General features: G+C 40.9%; 1 protein-coding gene across 3 annotated transcripts in view; it reads left to right on the plus strand.

Annotated features, from left to right (window-relative positions):
* MYB (MYB proto-oncogene, transcription factor) overlaps positions 1 to 21,596 on the plus strand; it is a 557,504-nt gene that overhangs the window by 141,488 nt on the left and 394,420 nt on the right. For all 3 annotated transcript variants that reach the window (XM_044076310.1, XM_044076317.1, XM_044076323.1), the window contains exon 3: positions 11,073 to 11,144. In XM_044076310.1, the coding sequence (XP_043932245.1) occupies positions 11,073 to 11,144 (72 nt within the window). The remainder of the gene's footprint in view (positions 1 to 11,072; positions 11,145 to 21,596) is intronic.

A 21,596-nucleotide genomic window follows, 5' to 3' on the forward strand; every position in this document is an offset into this window, starting at 1 on the left:
GATGTTCCTGCAGATGACCACATCAGTGACAATAGCATAAGTACGCACTCAGTGGTGAGAGATCTGGGCACTTAGTTTGACCGCAATGTTGCCTTTGATCACCATGTTTCCGCAGTGGTAAGAAGGGCATCCTATATGGCTCATCTTAGAAGTAAGGGCATTGCCTCAAGAAGAGGGGAAGTTATCACCTGCCTATACTGTTCACTCATTAGGCCAGTAATTGAGTACAATGCTCCATTTCGGTATATACCTTTCAAAGCACCTACAGCAGTTGGAAAGACCACAAAGGTTCCTCACAAGGAAAACTGAAAGGTCTTCAGCAGCTGTCCTATGTGGATCAAATGATATCACTATCATGTTATTCTGTTTCATACAGATTACTCAGAGATGATCTCTGCCTTGCATATAAGGTGATCTCTGACCCTGCTTTATTGGAATTACTGCACATCTGCAAGTCAAATGGCACAAGGGTTGGTTGCGCTAAGGGCTTAAACCTGGTATGGGACATCAATAGAACCTGCCGGAGGGACAGATTTGTCTCCAAGAGGTTAACCACATCTTTGGAATAGACGCGCACATCATGTCAAACAGAACACTCCATCGGCCCTTTTCAAACACAATCTTAAGATTTGATGGGTAACTATAAATTCATCCAGGGGGTTCCACCTGTGTCCCTCTTGGACAGGGGCAATAGGTGCTGATCGTGGTAACAAGGGTAAATTTGGCTAGGCTTGTAAGGGCCTTTGAGGTATTGGCCTAAAAACTTCCTATGATCCTAAGCCTTCCACAATTATAGTCGAGACTCCATTCCACCATTTGGAACTTTTATTTTATTTTTGCTGAGTCCAGTTATGACCCAAGCTGCCTGTTCTCTATTGCCCATTTTAGCCTCCTGTCTCCTGTCAGGCAGACTCCAGTTTTCAGGGATTGATTGGCTGCTTTCACAATATGACTGGAGGCCCATACTTTTAGTTGTAACTTGAAGCCAGTTCCCCTTCCTCCAGTGTCTGCTACTGTACAGCAGGCATATGTGCGTATGGCAGTGTCAACTCATCCATTTGATCCACTGATACTTGCATATCCAGTGTTGGCTTCCCAGATGTAACTGTGTACTTGACTTCATTTTTGCTAGTGTTATTTTGATAGGCGTTGACTTTGCAGGTGTTTGGGCAAGCATCTGCTTCCAGGCACCTGTCTTTCAGGTACCAGTATGTTTATTGAGATAGTATCTTTCCTGTGAAATGAGCAGGTTCATACCAGCAATAGTGTTATTGCCTTTAGATGTTAGGGAGTTTGGTATCTGACACTTTCCATTGGTCTACAGAGGAGCTTAGAAATGTTAAAGAAATTGTGACAGGCTGCTTTTCATATTTCATGTTTGTGTGAAGATTTTTATAGCTTGTTACTATTTCTGATACTTACTCATTTTCATTTTGCCATACTGCTGAACATCAGTACATGCCAGATCTTTCCATTTTTCCTTTTTTTATTGAGAGTTTTACAGATTTGAATTGCCCTTAACCTGGACTTTTGGTATTTTCTTCGTTTTGTCCTTCCTTTTGTACAGTACTTGTTTCTCTGCTATTGCATTATTGTTTTTTTTCCATATGCTTTGTGGTTAGTGTTTCTGATTAATTTCTCATTGTTTAGAGATGTTTTGTTTTTAAGGAGAATAAAGCATTTCAAATTTGTAAGTGCAATTGAAATTCAAAACCAAGATAAACATTCTTTTGCTGATCATCCAAACCTCTCACAGTCAATTGATCATTTTGCTCTCCATCAGAGGAGCAAGAACTGACTGGGAGGGGCTGTCACTGAGGGAGGTAGGAGTGGTTTGGGTTTTCTGTTGAAACTTGATGCCTTTGCATGCTTGCTAATGTCAGAGAGGTTGGCATAGAGTGGGCCACTGTGATGCACACCACACGTCCTTGTGACATTATTAGTTGACCTTGCCTCCTTGTTGACAGGTACCCCCATATAGTCTGATCTTCACCAGGGATTATGTTGCAGAGAATACACTCAGGGAGGTGAGTATGATTAAGCATCATTATTCCAGTTTTTCCCCATACCAGCTCCAAGTACTAAATGAGCTGAGGTCACCTAGGCTGAAGTAAAGCTTTATCCCTCTAAAGAGGCTAACACTCAGAGTAAATGTCCTTTTGTGCTTACTGCATACATGAAAATCTTTTTTTCTGCTGATAGTGATATTTATAAAGCCTTTAGAAAGACTTCTGTGAGATACCAAAAATTGGATCTGATGTCACTTTTCATTCTGTCCTCAACTGATGGCTTCGTATTTGATCCTCGGATCTCACTCAGCTGTTGCTAAAGCTCGTGGCAAACAAAAAACTTGTGAGCTTCTCCCTTATTCATAATGCACCAACCCTAAGTTACCATAGATCTCATTTGTCGCTTTGAGAAGAATGTTGTTGACTTTGCTCTTGAGCTTCATATAAGTAATCTTTATTATTACCTTTGTTTCTTTTGATATTTCCAAATATTTCTGATACTTTCTAATTTTTCCTTTACTCATTTACAAAGAGTAAATTTTCTATACTTTTTTATTATCGTTAGCAAGTTTTTTCCTTTCTACACTTTAGTGTAGACCCTTTTATTACCATCGTTGATAGTTTTTCTGTCTACCTTCTTTCTTTTTACAAAAAAAAAAAAAAAACCCTCTTCATACTTCACTTTGTTTATTTACAGTTGGTAGTATCATGTCAGAAAAAGGCCTGCTGGATTTAAATGCATTAAATGTGGGCACAAGTTTCCAATGTCTGATACCTGCACTTTGTGTGTTTACTACCTTGGGCCATTACATTTGCAGAAAGATTGTTCAATCTGTCATGGCTTTAACTCCAGGGCCTTATTTGAGAGGAAGAACAAACTCACTTGCTCAAAGGTTCCTTGACTTCATTAACTCCAATGCTGTGGACCAGCTGGTTGTCATCCCCACAAGGAATGCCAACATCCAGGATCTGGTGCTTACCAGTATGGGGGACCACTGTAGCACCCCCGCTGTGAGGTTTAAACTAAAAAACTTCTCCAAAGCAGATTAGAACGTCTTACGGGATGGTATAAATAGCTTCACTGCACCACCACCCCAGACGGAACTGGCAACTATGCCAAGTTCTACAACAATGCTTTATACAAACACCTGTGTAACTGTATTGACTTAGCCATACCTTATAGGATCAAAACAAGCTCTTGAAGGAAGAGCAAACCTGGTGGACAAGTGCTATTAACAGGCTTTACAGTAAGAGGCAGAAATTGCTGCCTTAGAATAAGAGGGAGCGAGCCCTAAACTGGAAACACTCCCTCCTCTGCTTAAACAAGCAAATAAGTCTTCTTGTGAAGTCTTCCAAAGCAAACTGTGAATCCAAATTAGCTTCCTCAACTAAGGACAATCATAAGACTTTCTTTAGTTACATCCATAACCTAAAAGGAAAGGCCCAGATTTGTGCCGAATTGGTAGTTAATGATGCCACAAATACTGTGGACATAGCTAATCTGTTGGCTGACAGGTTCTGTGAAAACTTCACTCCCTTGTCCCCACCACATGTATCCCATGACATCCCTACTACCTGCCCCCTACCTTGTATCTCTAAAGAGCAGGTCATAAACGCCCTCTCTAAGGCCAAAAACACAGCATCTGTGGGACTGGATAGCATCCCAAGCTACGTCCTACATGAGCTCCAACAAGAATTAGCAACACCATTGGGTACTCTTTTCAGTCATAGTCTAAGCATTGGCTTCGTCCCAGCTGAATGGAAAACAGCCACTGTTATTCGCTTGCACAAAGTTGGTGCTTCCACTGACCCCAGGAACTATAGACCTATTAGCCTGACTAGCCTTATCTGTAAGGCCATGGAGCGAATGATCATGGACCTTAACAAAGATATAGGCAATCTCCAAACACTTGACCCTACTCAGTTTGGATCGCTCAAAGGGAGGTCATGCCTCTTAAACCCAGTGGACTTCTTCGGGGCAGTCACCAAGGCCCTGGACGGGGGAAATCTGTGCATACAGCCTACCTAGACTTAGCCAAGACTTTTGACACTATTTTCCACTCAGGCATCATTGACAAACTCACCCAGCTAGGTATCTACTCTTATATCATTAGATGGGTCGCTAACTGGCACACTGATGGAACATATATAGTCAAAATGGGCAGTCCTAGGACCTCAACTGTTTGGAATCTGTTTCTCCGAAGTACAAGCAAAAACTAAAGATCTGTGGCTGACAAAGTTTGCTGGTAACTGCAAACTGGGTGCGGTCATAGAATCTCCAAATGATGTCAACATCATACAAGAGGGTCTTGCACAAACAAATGATTGGTGCCAAATTCGTTGCCTTAAACTCAATGCAAAAAAAAATGTATTATCCCTTTCAGTAAGAGCAATGTTCCTGCTAACTACCACATCAAGAGCAACACCCCAAGTACGCACTCAGTGGTGAGAGACCTGGGCACACAGGTTGACAGCAACCTTATCTTTGATCACCACTTCTACACAGTGGTAAGAAGGGCATTCTGTAATACTCATCTCATAAGTAAGGGCATTGCCTCTAGAAAAAATAAGTTATAATCTCCCTGTACTCTTCCCTCATCAAAGACAATAATTGAGTACACCGCCGCCTTTTGGTATGTACCTTTCCAAGCACCTGCAGCAATTGGAGAGACCACAAAGGTTCCTCACAAGGAAAATTCAAGGTCTTCAGCATCTGTCCTATGTGGATCATCTGAAATCACTGTCACTTTATTCTGTTGCATACAGACTATTCAGAGGCGATCTCTCCCTTGCATATAAGGCAGTCTGTGACCCTGCTTTATTGAAATGCTGTATATCCGCAAGTTAATTGCTACTCAGGTTACTTGCTCTAAAGACGTTAACCTAGTATGTGACATTAATAGAACTTGCTGGAGGGACAGATAAGTCTCCCAGAGGTTACCACACCTTTGGAACATACTCCCACTTCATGTCAAACAGAGCACCTCATTGGCCCTCTTCAAACATAATCTGAACGATTGGATGGATAATCGTAAATTCACCCCAGGTGTTCCACCTGTATCCCTCTTGGACTGGGGCAGTAGGTGCTGATTCTGGAACTAATGGTAGAACTTGGCTAGGCTTGTAAGGGCCCCTAGCCATTAGCCTAGTAACTTTCTCTGATCCTATGATCCTGTGCTTACCAAGATTGAACAGGACAGTAAGACTTTGTCTTCTGTGGGAATCTGTTTTTCTATTTGTCAGATATCCTTTTGTAGGAGTCAAAAGAGGAGGTAGGAAAATGTCATTCAAAGATCAGTGTTTTCACCAGAACATTTCTGGAGATAGACCTCCCCATGGCAGAGGTGGAGGAAATTTGAATGGATGCCACCCAAGAGGCAGAAGCAGAATGCAGAACCAAGATTTCCATGGTCCCTTCACTGAAAAATCTTACCAGTGTCCCTGATTAATGGCCTGTCGTCTACACTCTGAAGGCAGTTGGGGGATGCTTAACCTTACACCCTTTAGCTTGGAAAACCATAATATCTGATTTATTGGTGCTAAACATGATCACCAGAGGCTATATGATACCCTTTTTGTCCGTTCCAAAAAAAGATTGAAGACTCCCAATATCACCCAATCAGTTGGAACATGCAACAACAGAAGTGTTAAAGTTGCAAACTAAAAGTCATCCAGATGGTTCTCCCCAAACCACTTAAACTCTGGAGTCTATTCCAAGTTCTTTTTAGCTCCAAAAAAGACACTGGAACTCAGACCAATATTGGATTTCAGCCAGCCAAGTCAGTATGTCAAACAGATAATGTTCCATATGGTCACAATACAGTCCATACCACCTCTGTTGAGGGTTGAGGAAGGATGATTGGCTGTGCTGTATCAACCTGTAGGACACTTACTTTCACATCAAGATCTAAAGGTGCTCCAGGAGGTACCTCATTTCTGGTTGGGAGCCAATCACTACCCATTCAGAGCACTGCCATTTGGTCTCACCACAGTCCCCCAGATATTCATCGTGATTATTGCAGTGGTAGCAGCTTATCTATAACTGCAGGGATCCAGTCTTCCCCTCCTTAGATGATTGGCTCCTAACTCCTACCTCCAAGGATCTACTATTACAGCACCAGGCATTCCTCTTCAGTCTTAGAAACTAGTTGGGAATAACAGTTAACCACATGAAGAGCAAGCTGCCACCCATGCAGAGCATAGAATTTATAGGATGCCAGATACACAGTTCAGCAAATTGCAAAACTCCCCATTGCAAGAGTGCAGTTGTTAAGGCTCTTAGCTTCTCAAGTGATGCAACATCCACATCCACAGGCAAGACACATTTTCTGTCTTTAAAGCTGTTGGACTTTACTACTCCATTTAGTCCCATTAGCAAGATACCACATAAGAGGACTGCAGTGGACACTGGCCGTACAATGGTCACAAAGATTTCACTCCCTTCACACCAGAATATGACTTACTCACTTATGCAGAAACCACATAAGGTGGTGGATTAGGTCTGTGTCAGTAGTACAGGGTAGACCCTTTTGCCCACCTGTTCCTAGGGCCACAGTCACCGTGGGCATTTCCCTTTTAAGGTGGGTGGGGGCAGGTGGCATTTCAAAGGGAAGATGGTCTAAAGAACATCAACAGTGGAGGCCAAACTTCACATCAGTGTCCCAGAGATGACAGCAGTCCTCCTAGCGTTGTATGCTTTTCGGAACCTCCTACCCAAAGGTGTGATGTCCATGCAGGCAATATGCCAGTGGTATGATGCATCAACAAGCAAGATGGAACACATTTATTCCCGTTTGCTGGGAGGCAGTGCAAGTCTGGCAATGGATGATGTCTTCCCACCACTTTCTTGTGGCATTGCACATTCCTTAGATGTCAAGTATACTAGTGGACAGGTTGTGCAGGAGTATTCTATTACCTCATGAGTGGTCTCAGACAGTGGCAACAGAGATCTTCAGCTGCTGTGGCCAACCTTATTGCAGCTTCTTTACTTCCTACCTACACAACAAATACTGCAGGTACTGTGCCCTCATCCCTCCACAGAGACAGTCACAAGCGATGCTCTAGTCCACATTTGGCCCCCAAGTTTCCTTTATGCCTTTCTGCTGATTCCCCTTCTCACAAAATTTATTCTGAAAGCAATAAGGTACGAGACCAGGGTAATTCTCATTGCTACATTTTGGCCTCAGCAGATATGGTTCCCCTTCCTTTGGCCTCACCTACTGAGCCTATCATAGGTACTGGATCCCAGCCTGGCTCTACCACTTAACCTTCTTATCCCCTTCTAATACCTCACTTTATTCTACTTCTTAAACTACAGTACCTATTTCTAATAATCACAACCAAATTACTGTTCCATCACTACTTTATTAATGTCCTTAACTTGCTTATCTCCTCTAATACCTCACTCTATTGTATTTCTTAAATGACTCCTTCCTGTCTTCTACACCAGTCTTCTATCAGAGTGCAAGGCTTGAAAATTTAATGTTTGTGAATTTCAGCACATTTTATTATACTGACTTATACTATGTATTCACTGAATTTACATTATAAAATGTATTTAAATATTGATTGCATTAAATGATACCTTAGAGCTTTTCTGTCCAGGCCTCCACTGTAATAATAAAATCTACTCAATCACCCATCTGGGATGCCTCTACCAGACCTTCAGGCCCTGAAACTAAACCCATGGTTTCTCCAGTTTTAACAATAGCTAGAGATGTCAGGATTTTCTCCACAGTAGTCCATATAATTTCTTCTCAAAAGGAGTCTGTCAAAAAGACTTACAAGAGCAAATTTGAAAACATTTTATATTTGGGTGTCCTTGAAGGGTTTGTATCCTTTCTCAGCCCCTCTTCCAGCGATTTTAGAATTTCTTTCAATTTTTTTCTACAAGGTTGTAGTTACTGTACTGTTAAAAGTCCAGATGGCTGCCTTCTCAAATTTGTACATGGGACATAATGATTCATCTATTGCATCTCATAGGGTAACCAAAGCTTTCCTTAAGGGAACTTTTGTGTTGCAACTTCTTGTTTGAGATCCAGTTCCAGCATGGGATATCACAGTCTTGCTCCAGTCATTGACTAAAAAAAATTTGAACCTGCAGCATTTAACAGATTGAAAGCGTCTTTCTTGGAAGATTTTTTCTCTGATTACCATCACTTCAGCAAGACAAGTTTCGGAGCTGCAGGCACTTTCATGCAAGAAACCCTTTCATATTTTCCACAATGATAGAGTTTCCCTGAGAACAAATCCCTCCTTCTTTCCAAATGTGGCATTGACTTAACTGTGTCTTTCCAAATTTTTCTACCAAAGGTGAACACATCCTACGTACCTTAGATGTCCATAGACAACTCAGATTTTACTTATGTCATAGAAAAGATATTAGGAAATCAGACCAGCTGTTTGTCTCCTTTCTCCAGACAAAACTAGGACAACAAGGTCAAAAGTCACTCTTTCTAAGTGGCTGGCAAATTGCATTTCCTTTGTTTAGAAAACACAAGTGTTGTCTTTGCATTCAGAGCCTAAGGCTCACTGTACCAGATCGATGGCCACTTCAGCAGCATTTGAAAAAGAGTTCCTATCTGTGACATCTGTGCAGCAGCAACTTGGTTAACAGCTCACACCTTTGTATGTCGTTACAAATTGGATGTGCAATCTAGAACTTATGCATCCTTTGGCTCTGCCATTCTCAGGAATGTCCTTCCTTGAGTCCACCCAGGCCCTTTTAGGCAGTTTAGGAATCTGTCCTAAATGTTTAATTGGAAAAAAATTGACAACATCATATACGAAAGTTATGTATGTTGTAGACTCCCTCTTTATTCCGCTGTGTAGTTAAGACTATGATGGAAATCTTCAGCAAACTGAATCTGAGGTAAATTGGTAGGAGGAGGAAACTGAGCAGGGGAAGGGAAGTCTGAGCTCTTAGATCCAATACTCTGATATAAGGCACCGAGGTCAAATCTGGTTGATCCGACAACCCAAATGTTGAACTGGATAAAAATAGGATAACACAGGTCTGTCATTATGGTAAGTACATCAGTTTCATTTTCACATTATTACCTTTTGTTATACCCACCACAACAAGGCAATTCCAGGCAAGGTCAAGGCTCATTCTGCTAGGGCCTTGGCTTCATCTTGGAAAAGGTTGGATTTGGGAGGTATTCTAGAAGCAGCAGCTTGGTTCTTTGTACATACCTTTACTAAGCTCTGTACACTAGATTCCTGGACCCTTATTATTTCTCCTCCTTTAGTTAGTTTAAAGTATGGTAATGTACCCATGTAGCTAAGACTACTGCAGCAGTGATTAATATGATGAACATAACACAGTTGTATAAGTAAACTTACCATAATAGTTGATTGAATGATCACTGCAGCAATAGCCGCTCTTTCTGTAGCTCTGTCACCCTGTTTTTGCATGTTTATTGTCAGGGTGTGGACCTTTATATTTGTTTTACAAGCATTGACCTTTACAGAAAGCTCTGAAGGGCTTGGTGCCCAAAGTCGTTCTCCAGCTGTGCTCAAGCAGGTTAATGGTTTGGGGACATAGAAGGTGCCCTTAAGCTTTGGAAGCTGGTCGGCTGCTGTATCTTTAGCAGGATATAATCCATAGGTTCATAGGTATGTACTAGGTTAATGGCCCTGGAGCCTTTACAAGCTTAGCCCATAGGATTACCCTGGCATTGTGATACCCAACCATAGTTCCCAGTGTCTCTGGAGTGGATTTCACTTGAAGAGGGACATTGAGGTGAGGTGCTCTGTTTGACATGTATCAAAAAAGATATAACCCACACAAGATATGATTCTCAACCCAAACATGCGTGTACACACGCACACACACACACACACACACACACACACACACACACACACACACACAGTTGCCAGTATTGAGATTAGAACCCCTACCTATCTAGTTATTTATACTATAGTGTTACACAGTTATCAGATGCGCCAAGGAGCTTATATGATTTTACCTCTCAAGGTACTTCTAAGGTGAATTTCATCAGCAGGCCATGTAAAGGAGGGTGATGGGAAGTTACATCAGCAGGCCTTGTAAAGTAGGGTGATGGGAAGTGTACAGGGTGGTAAACAACTCAAAATGGTGTAACCCACACAAGATACGATTCTCAACCCAAACACATACACACATACACACACACACACACACACACACACACACACACACACACACTTGCCAGTATTGAGATTAGAACCCCTGCCTACCTAGTTATTTCTACTACAGTGTTACGCAGTTATCAGAAGTGCCACAGAGATTAGCTAAGGCTACTTACTGCAGCAGTAATCAGCAGTAATCATTCAAGCATTTACTGTTATGGTTAATTTACTGACATAACTGTATTTTCTCCTGTTTGATAGGGTATGTGGCCCTTTGCGAAATAACCCAGTCAACAAAACATAATAAATAAAGATTCTACATTTATAGTGTTTGTTGATTAGGTTTTTGTGTTATGATTGACTGTTACATTGCTGGCCAAAGCTGTTTAAATAGATTAGTACTTGCAGCATTGAGCCTTATTCTCCAAGTATTGTATTGGGATAAATGGCTTATGTAAAGCAGAGATTTCTCATATGAAACAGAAATATGGATGTGCATGGCCACACACCGATGTATTATACACGTATGTATGTGTTTGAGTATGTAACAGTTACTGGCAACAGATTCAGGCAGAACCAGCTTTTTACAATACAAGGTGAGCATAAATCAGTATAGGTAAATGTATGAAGTGTATATTTACAGAAGCTAGATTATGGGAGTGAAGGGAGGCTTGCTTTCTCCTAGAAATACATTTTCCTCATTTTTTTATTAAATTGGACATTTTCAGGTGTCTATTTTTTTCTGATGCATCCTGGTTGTAGTGCAGCTCTGCTTATTGAGTTCTTAACGAAACTTTCTGTATTGTATCTTTGCTACTAAGCACTTATGAGATTTGTATAAGGCTGATTTTTTATTTTTTTTGTCTTATGTTGACTGAAATACACAATGGAATATAATTTTATGCTTCATGAATTAAAAGAGATAATGCTGCAGTTTATTTCTTTCAGGATGAGAAACTAAAAAAATTAGTGGAGCAGCATGGCACAGAAGACTGGAAGGTTATCGCCAGTTTCCTTCCAGTAAGTACAATATCTTTGGAATTGTATGGTAATTTAAGCTTGGAAGAATACTTGAGTGCTCGCATCCCTCTTCCATTTTATTGCTTTATGTGAAGAGTACAGATGCCTTCCCTTATGGATTATTTAATAAAATTCATTGTATAATTCACTTCTCAGAATTATAATGAACAGTTAGTGCTGAATAATTAGCTGTATGTTGCCTGCTAAATCATATCGTTAGAGTAAGTATGTAAAGAGCAGTGGTATTCAGAAAATGTTAGTGGGCTTTATACAGTTTACAGTTTGAAACAAGACAAGGTGAGTAGTAGCTAAAGTGTCTTAATGAGTGTGTGCTTCCAAAAAAAGCATAATGTCAGTCACCAGAGATGTTATCCTTAATGTTTTTTAAGCCTGTTCTCTTCCGTGTTTGTGTCGTGCTGTTGTTTTCGTTAGTCCTTTAACATTTTTCTAGTTTTATTTTATCATAAAACCTTTAAAGAGCTTGACATTTACATGCATTAAGTTTGACAGCACTTAAGTTTTAGTAGCTGGCCTCCTTGTTTATTTTGCCATATTTTCTATACTGCCCATCTGATTGCTTGGGTGAACTAGCTTCTTAGACAACAAAAGCAGGATAGTTCTGTCAGTGGAATCAAATCAATAATTTTTGCAATAACGTCTGAATTGTGGCTGTATAATTTCTTACATTCTTCCAGATTTGTGCATCATCTGTTGATTTATAATGTTTGGGAATGTAGTAAAAATATCACCATTTATTCATACAATAACATCTTGACATTTCTTTACAGAATATAAATATCTTACAGTGTTGTGTTATATTCATTCTGGCTAGTAGCCTGATGTATGGTCCAACTTCCAGAACTGTACCTTCCCCTGTGGCATTGGCTGACTACCTCCCACTCAAAAGTCAGGACATTGGTGGTGTAAGATGGGCATCATCCACTGCAATCTTTAGATCTTTTTTCTGCAGTGTCTAATGTGGTTGCATGCTTTGTAAGTGTCATCGGTCCTGCAGTTCAGCTTACTTCCAGAGAAAACTAAGTAACCCACAGGGGAACCTTTTCTCGTTTGTTTTTTTTTTTTAATAACCATGCTGCTTTTATTATGTGGTATTGAAATAATTGTAAAGGAAAGCAGTTGTGTAGGTTATAGCAAGCGCATTCCACTCAAGACTTTCATATTTGTCATCTCTTCTGCTTAGGCCTGGAGCACAATGTGGATAGCTGTCTGTACTGTGGTAGGTTCACCCAGAGAACAGTCAGGATGTGAACTAAGTATCTCAGGAAGTATGTAGCTCACAAAAGAGTGTTAGCCTGGTCCCCTGCTTCTATGGTACCAGTCAAGGCCACTGGAAACCTTGGCCAGAAGCGTAAGGACTCAGAAAAACAATATCTTGAGAAACAACAGGAGATTGAGGACTCCTTGACAGATGCCAACCATTTCCTTAGGTTTGTCAGTATTGAACAATGTGAGATGCTTCTACAGCCCTCCGCTTCAGAGTTGGATTTGGCCAAGACCTCGGGTACGACAGCTGTACAGTTCACCATGCCTTCAGCTCCTACCATGTCCTCCTAGACTGAAGTCACTCAGATGAGTGCTGGCTCTGAGACCTGTCTGAGAGCCCTGGCTTGCCAACATCTGGTTTGTTACTCTAAAGAGATGGCAGCATCAACCTGGTTGTAGTTAAGGGGGGGGGTCTTGGAGGCTGAATGGAGAGCTTGGTCGTCTGCCCATGAACCAAGACCACCTGAGGAAGTTCGCATAAAAAAAACCTGAGGCCTAAAGTAGCAAAGCCCAATCTGCTGCCTACAGGTTTTCTGAGTTCTGGTCAATTCTCAGCCCCATCCATGCTGCTGACTTCTTCAGAGGATTTGCTCCAACTGGCGCAGGACAGTTTTAACATTTCAAAGACCCATCAACCAGCTTTGGAAATTCCTGAAGTGTCAGAGGTCCATTCTAAGAGGGGAAGAGCAGGGGTCCGAATGGAGAGATGGTAAGTCAGCAAACAAAGCAGAGTAATATTGCTGGAATTGAATTCATCCTGAAGACTTGGTGAGTGTCTTCACAAGGTGGACCCTGTTTTTCGCAAAATCTCACCAAGATGACACTGATATATAGATTGTATTTTATATAACCTATATCATGGACATCAGTAGGGTAAAAAATAAAGATAGTTGAGTGCACAAGACCCAGTATAAAAAAGTGCCCAATCCTGGTAGGCGCAAGGTAGCAGGACTGGGAAAAATAAGTGTACAGTCCTCAAGACAGAGAAACATTTCTACAGTGGGGCTAGGCCAGGCCCAGGGGGAGGATGCCCCCCCCCCCTGTTGTAGAAGGAAGTAGCAGTCCACAAAAATTGATAGGCCAGAAAAGAGCCATAAAGACAGTAGAGTAGGCTATTAAGAGTGGATAAGAAAGAAGTTATACATTGTTACTATTATGCAAGAAGCCCAGAATTTCCAGACAGAAGGTGTACAAAAAGATTGAGAGAAGTTGGAGGAAATAAAAATACTTCCACAAGAAAAGCTGTCAGAAGCTTAGAATAAAAGTTTGTGCTCAATAATGCAACGGATTTATGAAAAACATTATAAAGACCAAGAAACTTTGAGCTGTTTGGAAAAACAAGCGATTGAGGAAGTGCGAAAATATAAAGAACAAAATCTAGAGACTTTTGAAAGGTATAAAAAAGAAATATGCACATGGAAAAGAAAGAGAGAGCTGATTTGGTGCATTACTTCTGCAAAGGGGAAAGCCAAATTAATCAACACAAAAGAAGCAGTCCCAAAAATATTTGAAGAGAAATACAGGCAAAAGCATCCAGATATGGAAAATTTCACAATAAAAAAAAATAAGATCACTAAGACAGAATGTAGAACATAAGATTAGTAAAGTGGAAGTTAAAAAAAAAATAGAAGTTATGGAATATGTGCAAAGTAAATGATTTAGTGTAGAAAGTCTAACACCGGTTATTTCATAGCATGATGGAACAACGAGTCCCCAAAGTAAAGAGAAACAGGAGGAGCAAGAGACATCTGAAGAAGAAATACGGACATGGGAAAGAAAGAGATGTAATGTGGAGCAATATCTATGCAAAGGAGGAAGCAAAACCAATTAATAAAAAAGAGCAGCACCAAAGATATTTGAAGAGAAATACAGGTAAATGTTACAATGCAAAAAAATAGGAAAACAAAGAGGAAATGTAGAAAAGAAGATTAGTAATGGAGAAGTTAAAGAAATAGAAACGGGTTATGGATTACCTGGGAAAATAAGGGTTTAATGTAGATAATTAAACTTGGATAACATCACAGCAGGATAGAGCAATGGATCCCCAATTTAAGGAGAAACCACTGGAGAGGGAAATATCTAATCAGTTGCCATATGAAGATACTTTGGTGCCTTCCATAGGAAACCAGTACAAATGTTCAGTCGAAGTTGTACAGCAAGGAAAGGAACAGGAAACTGTGGAAACTCTGACACAGTCAGTGTTTTGGTGTGATGGCCCAGTGAGTTCCCATATGACAGACCAATAAATGACACAGGAAAATGCTCTGGAACTTTCTATAGAATGCCCGAAGGAAATGGAGAATAAAGAATGTGCCTCAGTTTAGACGAAAATGATAAGAGTTGCTTCATACAATAGAGATGGACAGACATATTAAGATCAAAGAAAGAAATAGACTACAAATAGTCAATAAAACCCAAAAAGTTAGAAGTTTGATAAAAAAAATAACACCGTAATTACGGGTGTTCATAGAGTCATGCAGTGTAACAGAGTAAATAGGATATATTACTGTGCAGCTAAATTAATAACAGACAGTCTTACCACAGAAACACACGGTAGTAAGTGAAAGGAAAGGGAAAATTGAATGCTATCATGGAAGTATTGAATAGAGAAAACTATAAAGCAATTAAGACAAAAAAGTGTTACTGTTAGAAAAGTATAGAAGAGAGAACAGGTCAACTAACATGCACAGAAAGATAGATGTGAAAAGCAAAGCATAGTGTCAAAACAGATTAGGATCTGTCATGCTCTATAGCAAGTAAACTATGTATCAAGCAGAGGCAGGAAAAACTTAGAATAAATATAAAGGAAAAGTACAAAATAAGGAATTTACTGATCATCCCAAAACGTTTTATAGAGAATTGGGAAACAAGACAAAAGGAATTGAAACACCAAAAAAAAAAAAAAAGAAAGAAAGAAATAGATACATTTTGGAGAAATATCTATGAAGATCCTGTGGAACATAACAAAGATGCTAAATGGATAGAAGAAGTAAAAAGAGTAAGATGTTCAAATGTACATGATATGAAATGGGATGACGTAATGGCCATAAAGATTGAAACAAAGTTAAGAAAAGCTCCTAATTGGAAAACCTCAGGCCCAGATGCAGTACCTAACTTCTGGCTAAGATTATTAACATCTTTACAGGAAGATTTAGCCATGAGTAAGAACTATTTATATGCGCACCCAGAACCAACACCAACCTGGTTAGCAACAAGAAAAACAATACTTCTACTTGAGAGCGAACCTGCAAGCTATCCTAAAAACTATTGACCAATAACTTGCATTCCGGCGACTTACAAACTATACACTGAATTGATGCTGACAGAGTTTCTAGTCATTTAGAAGAAAACTCTATCATAGCAGTAGAACAAAAGGGTAATAAAAGAAAGTCATATGGAACAAAGGACCATTTGTTGTTAAAGTCCCCATCAACTAAATTACAATTAACATCTTACAACCCACAGACTGGTTGACCAACTGGAAAAAATCCTGCTCTTCAGCAACAGGGCCTTCCCTACACCAACAGCTGAGTCCTCCGATCCTCGAATAAATCCCTACTACATGTATCCAAATCCAGCAGTGCCACTGGTGACTCTCTTTACTCTATCTATGTCTGTAAAGTTTGGAACACTGTTCCACATCCTGTTATAACTAATGCCAAACCAACTCAATTTAAAAACGTACTTGGGAGCTTCCTGAATAATAAATGGCTTTGCCCATGCACAAGTCCTGACTAATTCTTTCTTCCTTTACCAGTAGCTAACTACACTACTTTTCTACCATACTGTGCCCATCATATGTAACTGAACTTTAAACTTGCTCCCTTTTCTCCTTACCCATACCCCCCACCTTTGCAACTATATAACTTGGAATTTCTATTCCCTTACTAAGCACAACATGCCTGTACATATTAACCCTCTTCTTTCCTCTCAGCTATCACCATACATTTTTCTTTTTTGCTCCCCTTTCCGTATAATTTCTTTCTCTCACTAGTTCAGACTAGCTGTCAGAACTTCTGTTACCTATTTCCATTCTCATAACTTTTCTCTCACTGTACCATTATCTGTCTTACCCTTGATTTGTCTGCTCCTCTTCTCACACCCATTAGCCCTGCTTAACTGAATTTACTAAATAGCACATTCTCTACTGGTCAGATCCACCTGTCTGAAGATTCTTCCTAACTCTATCCTTACTTCCACCTTCAGTCTGCACTATCACTGTATAGGATATGTCTGATGCACAGCTCAATTATTGATTGTAACTATGTAATAATGTAGTAATGTTAATCTTTTGTTTATTACTCTTCTTTATCAAATATCATGGGTATATTTTATATCATAGTTTACTCTGTGTGATCCAATTTAACAGTAGTAATGTTAATATTACTCTTCTTTATCAAATATGGTACGTATATTTTGTCATATTTTATTCAGTGTGATCCAATGCAGTTGTTTTACTGTATGTTTGTAATTTTCTTATATGTCTGTAGTCTTCTTTTGTAAATACCTATGGAGCTTTTCTCCCCGTGCCTCTGCTGAAAATGGGCTTTGTCCCAGTCGGACTCTTCCAATAAACAAATGTTAAATAAATAAATCGAGCCATGATGGAGAACTTAAAAAGGGTAGGAATTTTAGTATGGCATGGATAGACTACAAAAAAACATTTGACAGTATCCAACATTCATGGATAAAGGAGTGCTTAAAAATGTATAAGATACACCGTATGCCAATCAATTACATTACAGCGACCATGAAACAGTGGCAGACCACTTTGTAGTTAAGCCATAAAAAATGGCAAATTATTATTCCAGGGATAAAAATTCAAAAGGAGATATTCCAGGGTGACTCTTTGTCATTGCTGCTCTTTTGTCTTGCCCTTAACCCATTAAGCTGTCTATTTAACAGATTAGGTCATGGCTATAGTTTGGCTCCCAGGAAACAACAAAGTGCAAAGACTTATATTCTTTTGTAGATGATTTAAAATTGTATAGTTCATTAGGCGAGGAACTGAAAGCACAACCGCAAGTGGTCAAAACATTTTCAGATGATATAAGAATGTAATTTGGTCTTGATAAGTGTGCAAAAGCAACCTTTAAAGCAGGAAAACTGCAGCACAGTGAAAAAATCTGTTTGGGACAGGAATGTGATGTAAAAGAACTAGAAGAAGAGGGAGTATATAAATATTTGAGAACTGATGAACATGAGCAAATGCAAATAAAACTTAATAAGGAATATTTCAGAAGACTTTTAATACTGAAAACAGCATTGCCATCTAGGAACAGAGTTCAAGCTATAAACCAGTTTGCCCTTCCTGTCCTAACTTAGAGTTTTGGAGTCATTGACTGGCCCCAAAAGGTGTTGGATAGGTTGGACAGGAAAACCAGAAGGATGTTTCACGTTTATCAAATGATTTTTAAAACTCAGTGGATACAAGACTGTTCTAAAGGAGGTATAAGCCTCCTCGAAACTGATTGCATATATAGATCTGCAGTCATGGGACTGCATACATATCTGCTGACCTCACAAGACTCAAACGTAGTGATAGTTTTGAAACATGAGTAGAATAAGTCTAAGATGACTTCCCTGCTTAGTTTAGCAGAAGCATATCGAAGTCAGACGGGAAAGGAAATCAAACCAGAAGTAGATGAAAATCAGGCAGTAACTGAATGTGCCAAAAACAAGAGAGAGAATTTAAGGTGAAGGATCAGATAAGAAGGTAAGAAATGTGGAAAATGCATAAATATAGTTGCAAGTATAGAAACTCTTGGAACAACCTCATGCTGATCAGGATCAAATGCAGGAATAGTTAAGGACAGGTGAATATAAACCAGAAGATGAAAGGTTAATATTGGCAGCCCAAGATAGTGGACTACGTACACATTGGTTTACAAAGTCCATTGAACATGTGGGGGAAATGGACAATGTAGGTTTTGTGAAACAGAATTGGAAACAGTCGCACACCTTAATGCTGGTTGTGATATACTAGTGGCAGAAGGTCTGTATACTGAAAGGCATAATAATGTGGCAAGACTGTTGTACTGGGGATTGTGCAAATATTATAATGTTGAAGTAGCTGAAAAACACTGGAAACATAAGCCACAAAGCATCATAGAAAATGATGAAGTTTATATCACATGGGATCACCTGTTAACAAGAGTTCAAAAAATAGATGTGAGAAAACCTGATATAGTAGTCCAGGAAAAGAAGACAAAAGTAGCATTGATCATTGAAATTGCTACACTCAGTGACTACAGTCAGACATAAAATCATAAAATACCAAGATTTGCAGGCAGAAATGAGGGCAATGTGGAAGAAGGCTATCCAGATAGTTCCAGTAGTAGTAGGAGCAATGGGTCTTATAAAAAAAAATTTACAGTCATGCTTAGAAGATATGATCTGATATTGTTAATCCTTGTTCATTCCTTACGCATGGGTATCGGTTCCGAGCTTGGAACTGAGCCGGCCATTTTCCAAGTTCGCGTCAGCTTCAAACTCTCGAGCTAAACTCTTGCCCACAATTCCCCTCTCCGTGTTACCTCAGATTTCATTTGCCGCATTGCCATCCGGTCATGTCAAGCTACTTCTCTTGAGCCAAGTACAGTCAACTGTTGTTTAATTGCTTTACAAATTACTTTTCTGTCAGAAAAGTTGATCTTATATTGTCTCTTGCCCTATCACATCTAGCATTCATAATTTCCTCAGGTTTTTTTTGTTCTTTACTTACCCTTTTTACCGCGAGGTAATTTTCTCCTTACCATCGTTGGTAATTCTTTTCCCTTTCTCTTTCATACCTTCGGGTACTCTCTTGTACCATTGTTGGTACTTTTCTATTTGTTAATATGGCAGATAAAAAGGGTAGTCTGGGGTTTAAGCGGTGTTCTGATTATGGACACAAACTGCCTACTTCTGATGCACACTCTTCATGTGTTTATTGTTTGGGAGCTTCCCATTTATCTGTTGAATCTCCTTGTACTATTTGTGAGAACTTTTCTAATAGAACTTTGTTAGAAAAGAAAAATAAGCTGATACTGAAGGGACTTCTAAAATCTCCCTCTTCAAAGGCTATTTCTGGGTCAGAGGTCTCAACCCCTTCTAAAGCCCATAAGAAAATGGATGTTTCTAGTAAGGCTAAATCCTTGCCTTCGTCCCCGGCTGGGGACTCTCACCAACCAAAATCTAAAAATGCTAAAATTTCGGCTCTGGAGCTCTCGGTCAGCCCCAGTGCTTTCGGTACCCAGACCTTCGGCTCCATTAGTGATTTCGGCTCCGTCCTCTCCTGCAGCCTTCTACATATCGGCACCGAGCGGGTCCTCGGGTCAGACCATTACTACTGTATCAGCACCGACCATTCATTTGGCACAGACCTTGACCGTGTCGGCTTCGAGATCTTCCTCGGAACCGAGGCCTTTACTGTTGACTCCAGTTTTGTCGGTTCCAGCTTTGGCACCGACAACCACTTCGGCACCGATCCCTGTGTCAGTGCAGACAATGACATCGGCACCGATGACTTCTTCGGTGCAGACTACAGTAGTGCAGTCTTTCTCGGCACCGCTGTCCTCGGTGTGGTCAGATGAGATGGGCACCGAGTCTGCCTCCTTTGTGAACAGGCCTGTTTCTCCCTCAGTCTCTGTGAGGTCCACTAGAAGTCTTTCTGAACATGATGTGTTGCGTCTTGTGGACTAGGCATTCTTGGCCAGAGGTATTTCACCCCCCAGGAGCTATCCTTCCTTGGGAGGTGATCACCCATCTCCAAAGACACCTTCTTATTCTCCTCCTTCATTGCCTTTGAAGTCCATGGATATAGTACAGTCTTCCCCTCCTGCGGTTCCATTTATGGATCTCACTAAGGAACCGCAGTTGCCTTCGTGGCAGGAAAGTTTTGCTATGACCCAGGATGTCAGCTGTGACACACACAGCTTGCTACTCCACAGCCATCCAAGGACTCAGAGTTGGCAGGCTGAGCCACTTAGGGGAGGAGTGCCCCCTGTCATAGACATACACTCCTCTCCGGGTGGACAAGCCTTCCAACTGATGGGGAAGGCTTTCGCTGCTGCTGGCAATACCGGACTGTCTGTACCTCTGCCCTCCTCCGGTACACTGGTTTCACAAGTCACACCTAGCGGACACCAGGTGCAAGGGCCTCAGGACATATTCCCTCAGGAATCCCCTTTTCTGTTGTCTTCCCCAGCTTCTCCCACTGAGGAGGTCCACCGGAAAAGTTTGTGTAAGAGGAAGCACATGGACTCCACAGAGGAGTCCCTCACCGAAAACACAGATTTCGATGAGGGGGAAGAATCCCCTTGGTCACCCTCTGAGGTATCCTTTGGCGATATCCCTGAAATCCTGAAACAGAGAGGTGACTGGTCGCCCTCTAATTCGACCCCTGAGGAATCTGTGTTCCTGCAGGCCTTTCGCACCCAAACCCCTACCTCCTCTCCTGGGTTACTCCACCTGCCGATGAACTTGTCAAGTTCACACCGGAGGCCAGATTGGATCTTGTCCCCTCCTGCTTCAGATCCCCATTGGTCCAAGGGTCTTCCTGTAGATGCTTTGGTGGTGGTGGCCGCATCAAAAAAGGATCTGGCAGAAGAAGAAAGCCAGACTGTCCATCCGCCTAAAAAGGGTTCCGGGCCCTGGACAGAATAGGGAGGTGTACTTTTGCTTCAGTGACCTTTGCTATCATGTCCCTGAATTATATGGCACATTTTACCAGGCTTCAGAGGGATCTGGTTTCTGAGCTCTCTGGAACCTTGGCTGGTGCAGTGTCTGATGAGGTCCGTGACAAAGTGGCCTCTCAGCTGGCCACCATTGAGTCTATATCTAACTCCTCTATGTGATTGATATCTCACACATCAGAAGGAGCAGCTAGAGCGGTGGGTTCAGCTGCGGTCTTGAGACGACACGCCTGAATGCACTTGTGCAACTTCGCGGAACCTTTTAAGTCTTCCTTTCTTAATGCCCCCATTGAGCCCTCCTCGTTGTTTGGGCCCAAAGTTAAAAGCACACTGGCCAGATGTGAACAAGATGGTAAGACCCTTTCTGCTGTAGGTGTTAGTTATTCTTCCCCTCAACATGCTTTCTCCCGAAACCAAAAGAGTGGGAAGATATGGTTCAAGAAATCTCAAGGTCCTTTCCGTGACACACAGGCCGAGTTCTCCCCCAGAGGCA

Source organism: Protopterus annectens, chromosome 1.part1, assembly GCF_019279795.1.
Source record: "Protopterus annectens isolate FY-2018-M chromosome 1.part1, PAN1.0, whole genome shotgun sequence".
Classification (NCBI taxonomy): Eukaryota; Metazoa; Chordata; order Ceratodontiformes; family Protopteridae; genus Protopterus; species Protopterus annectens.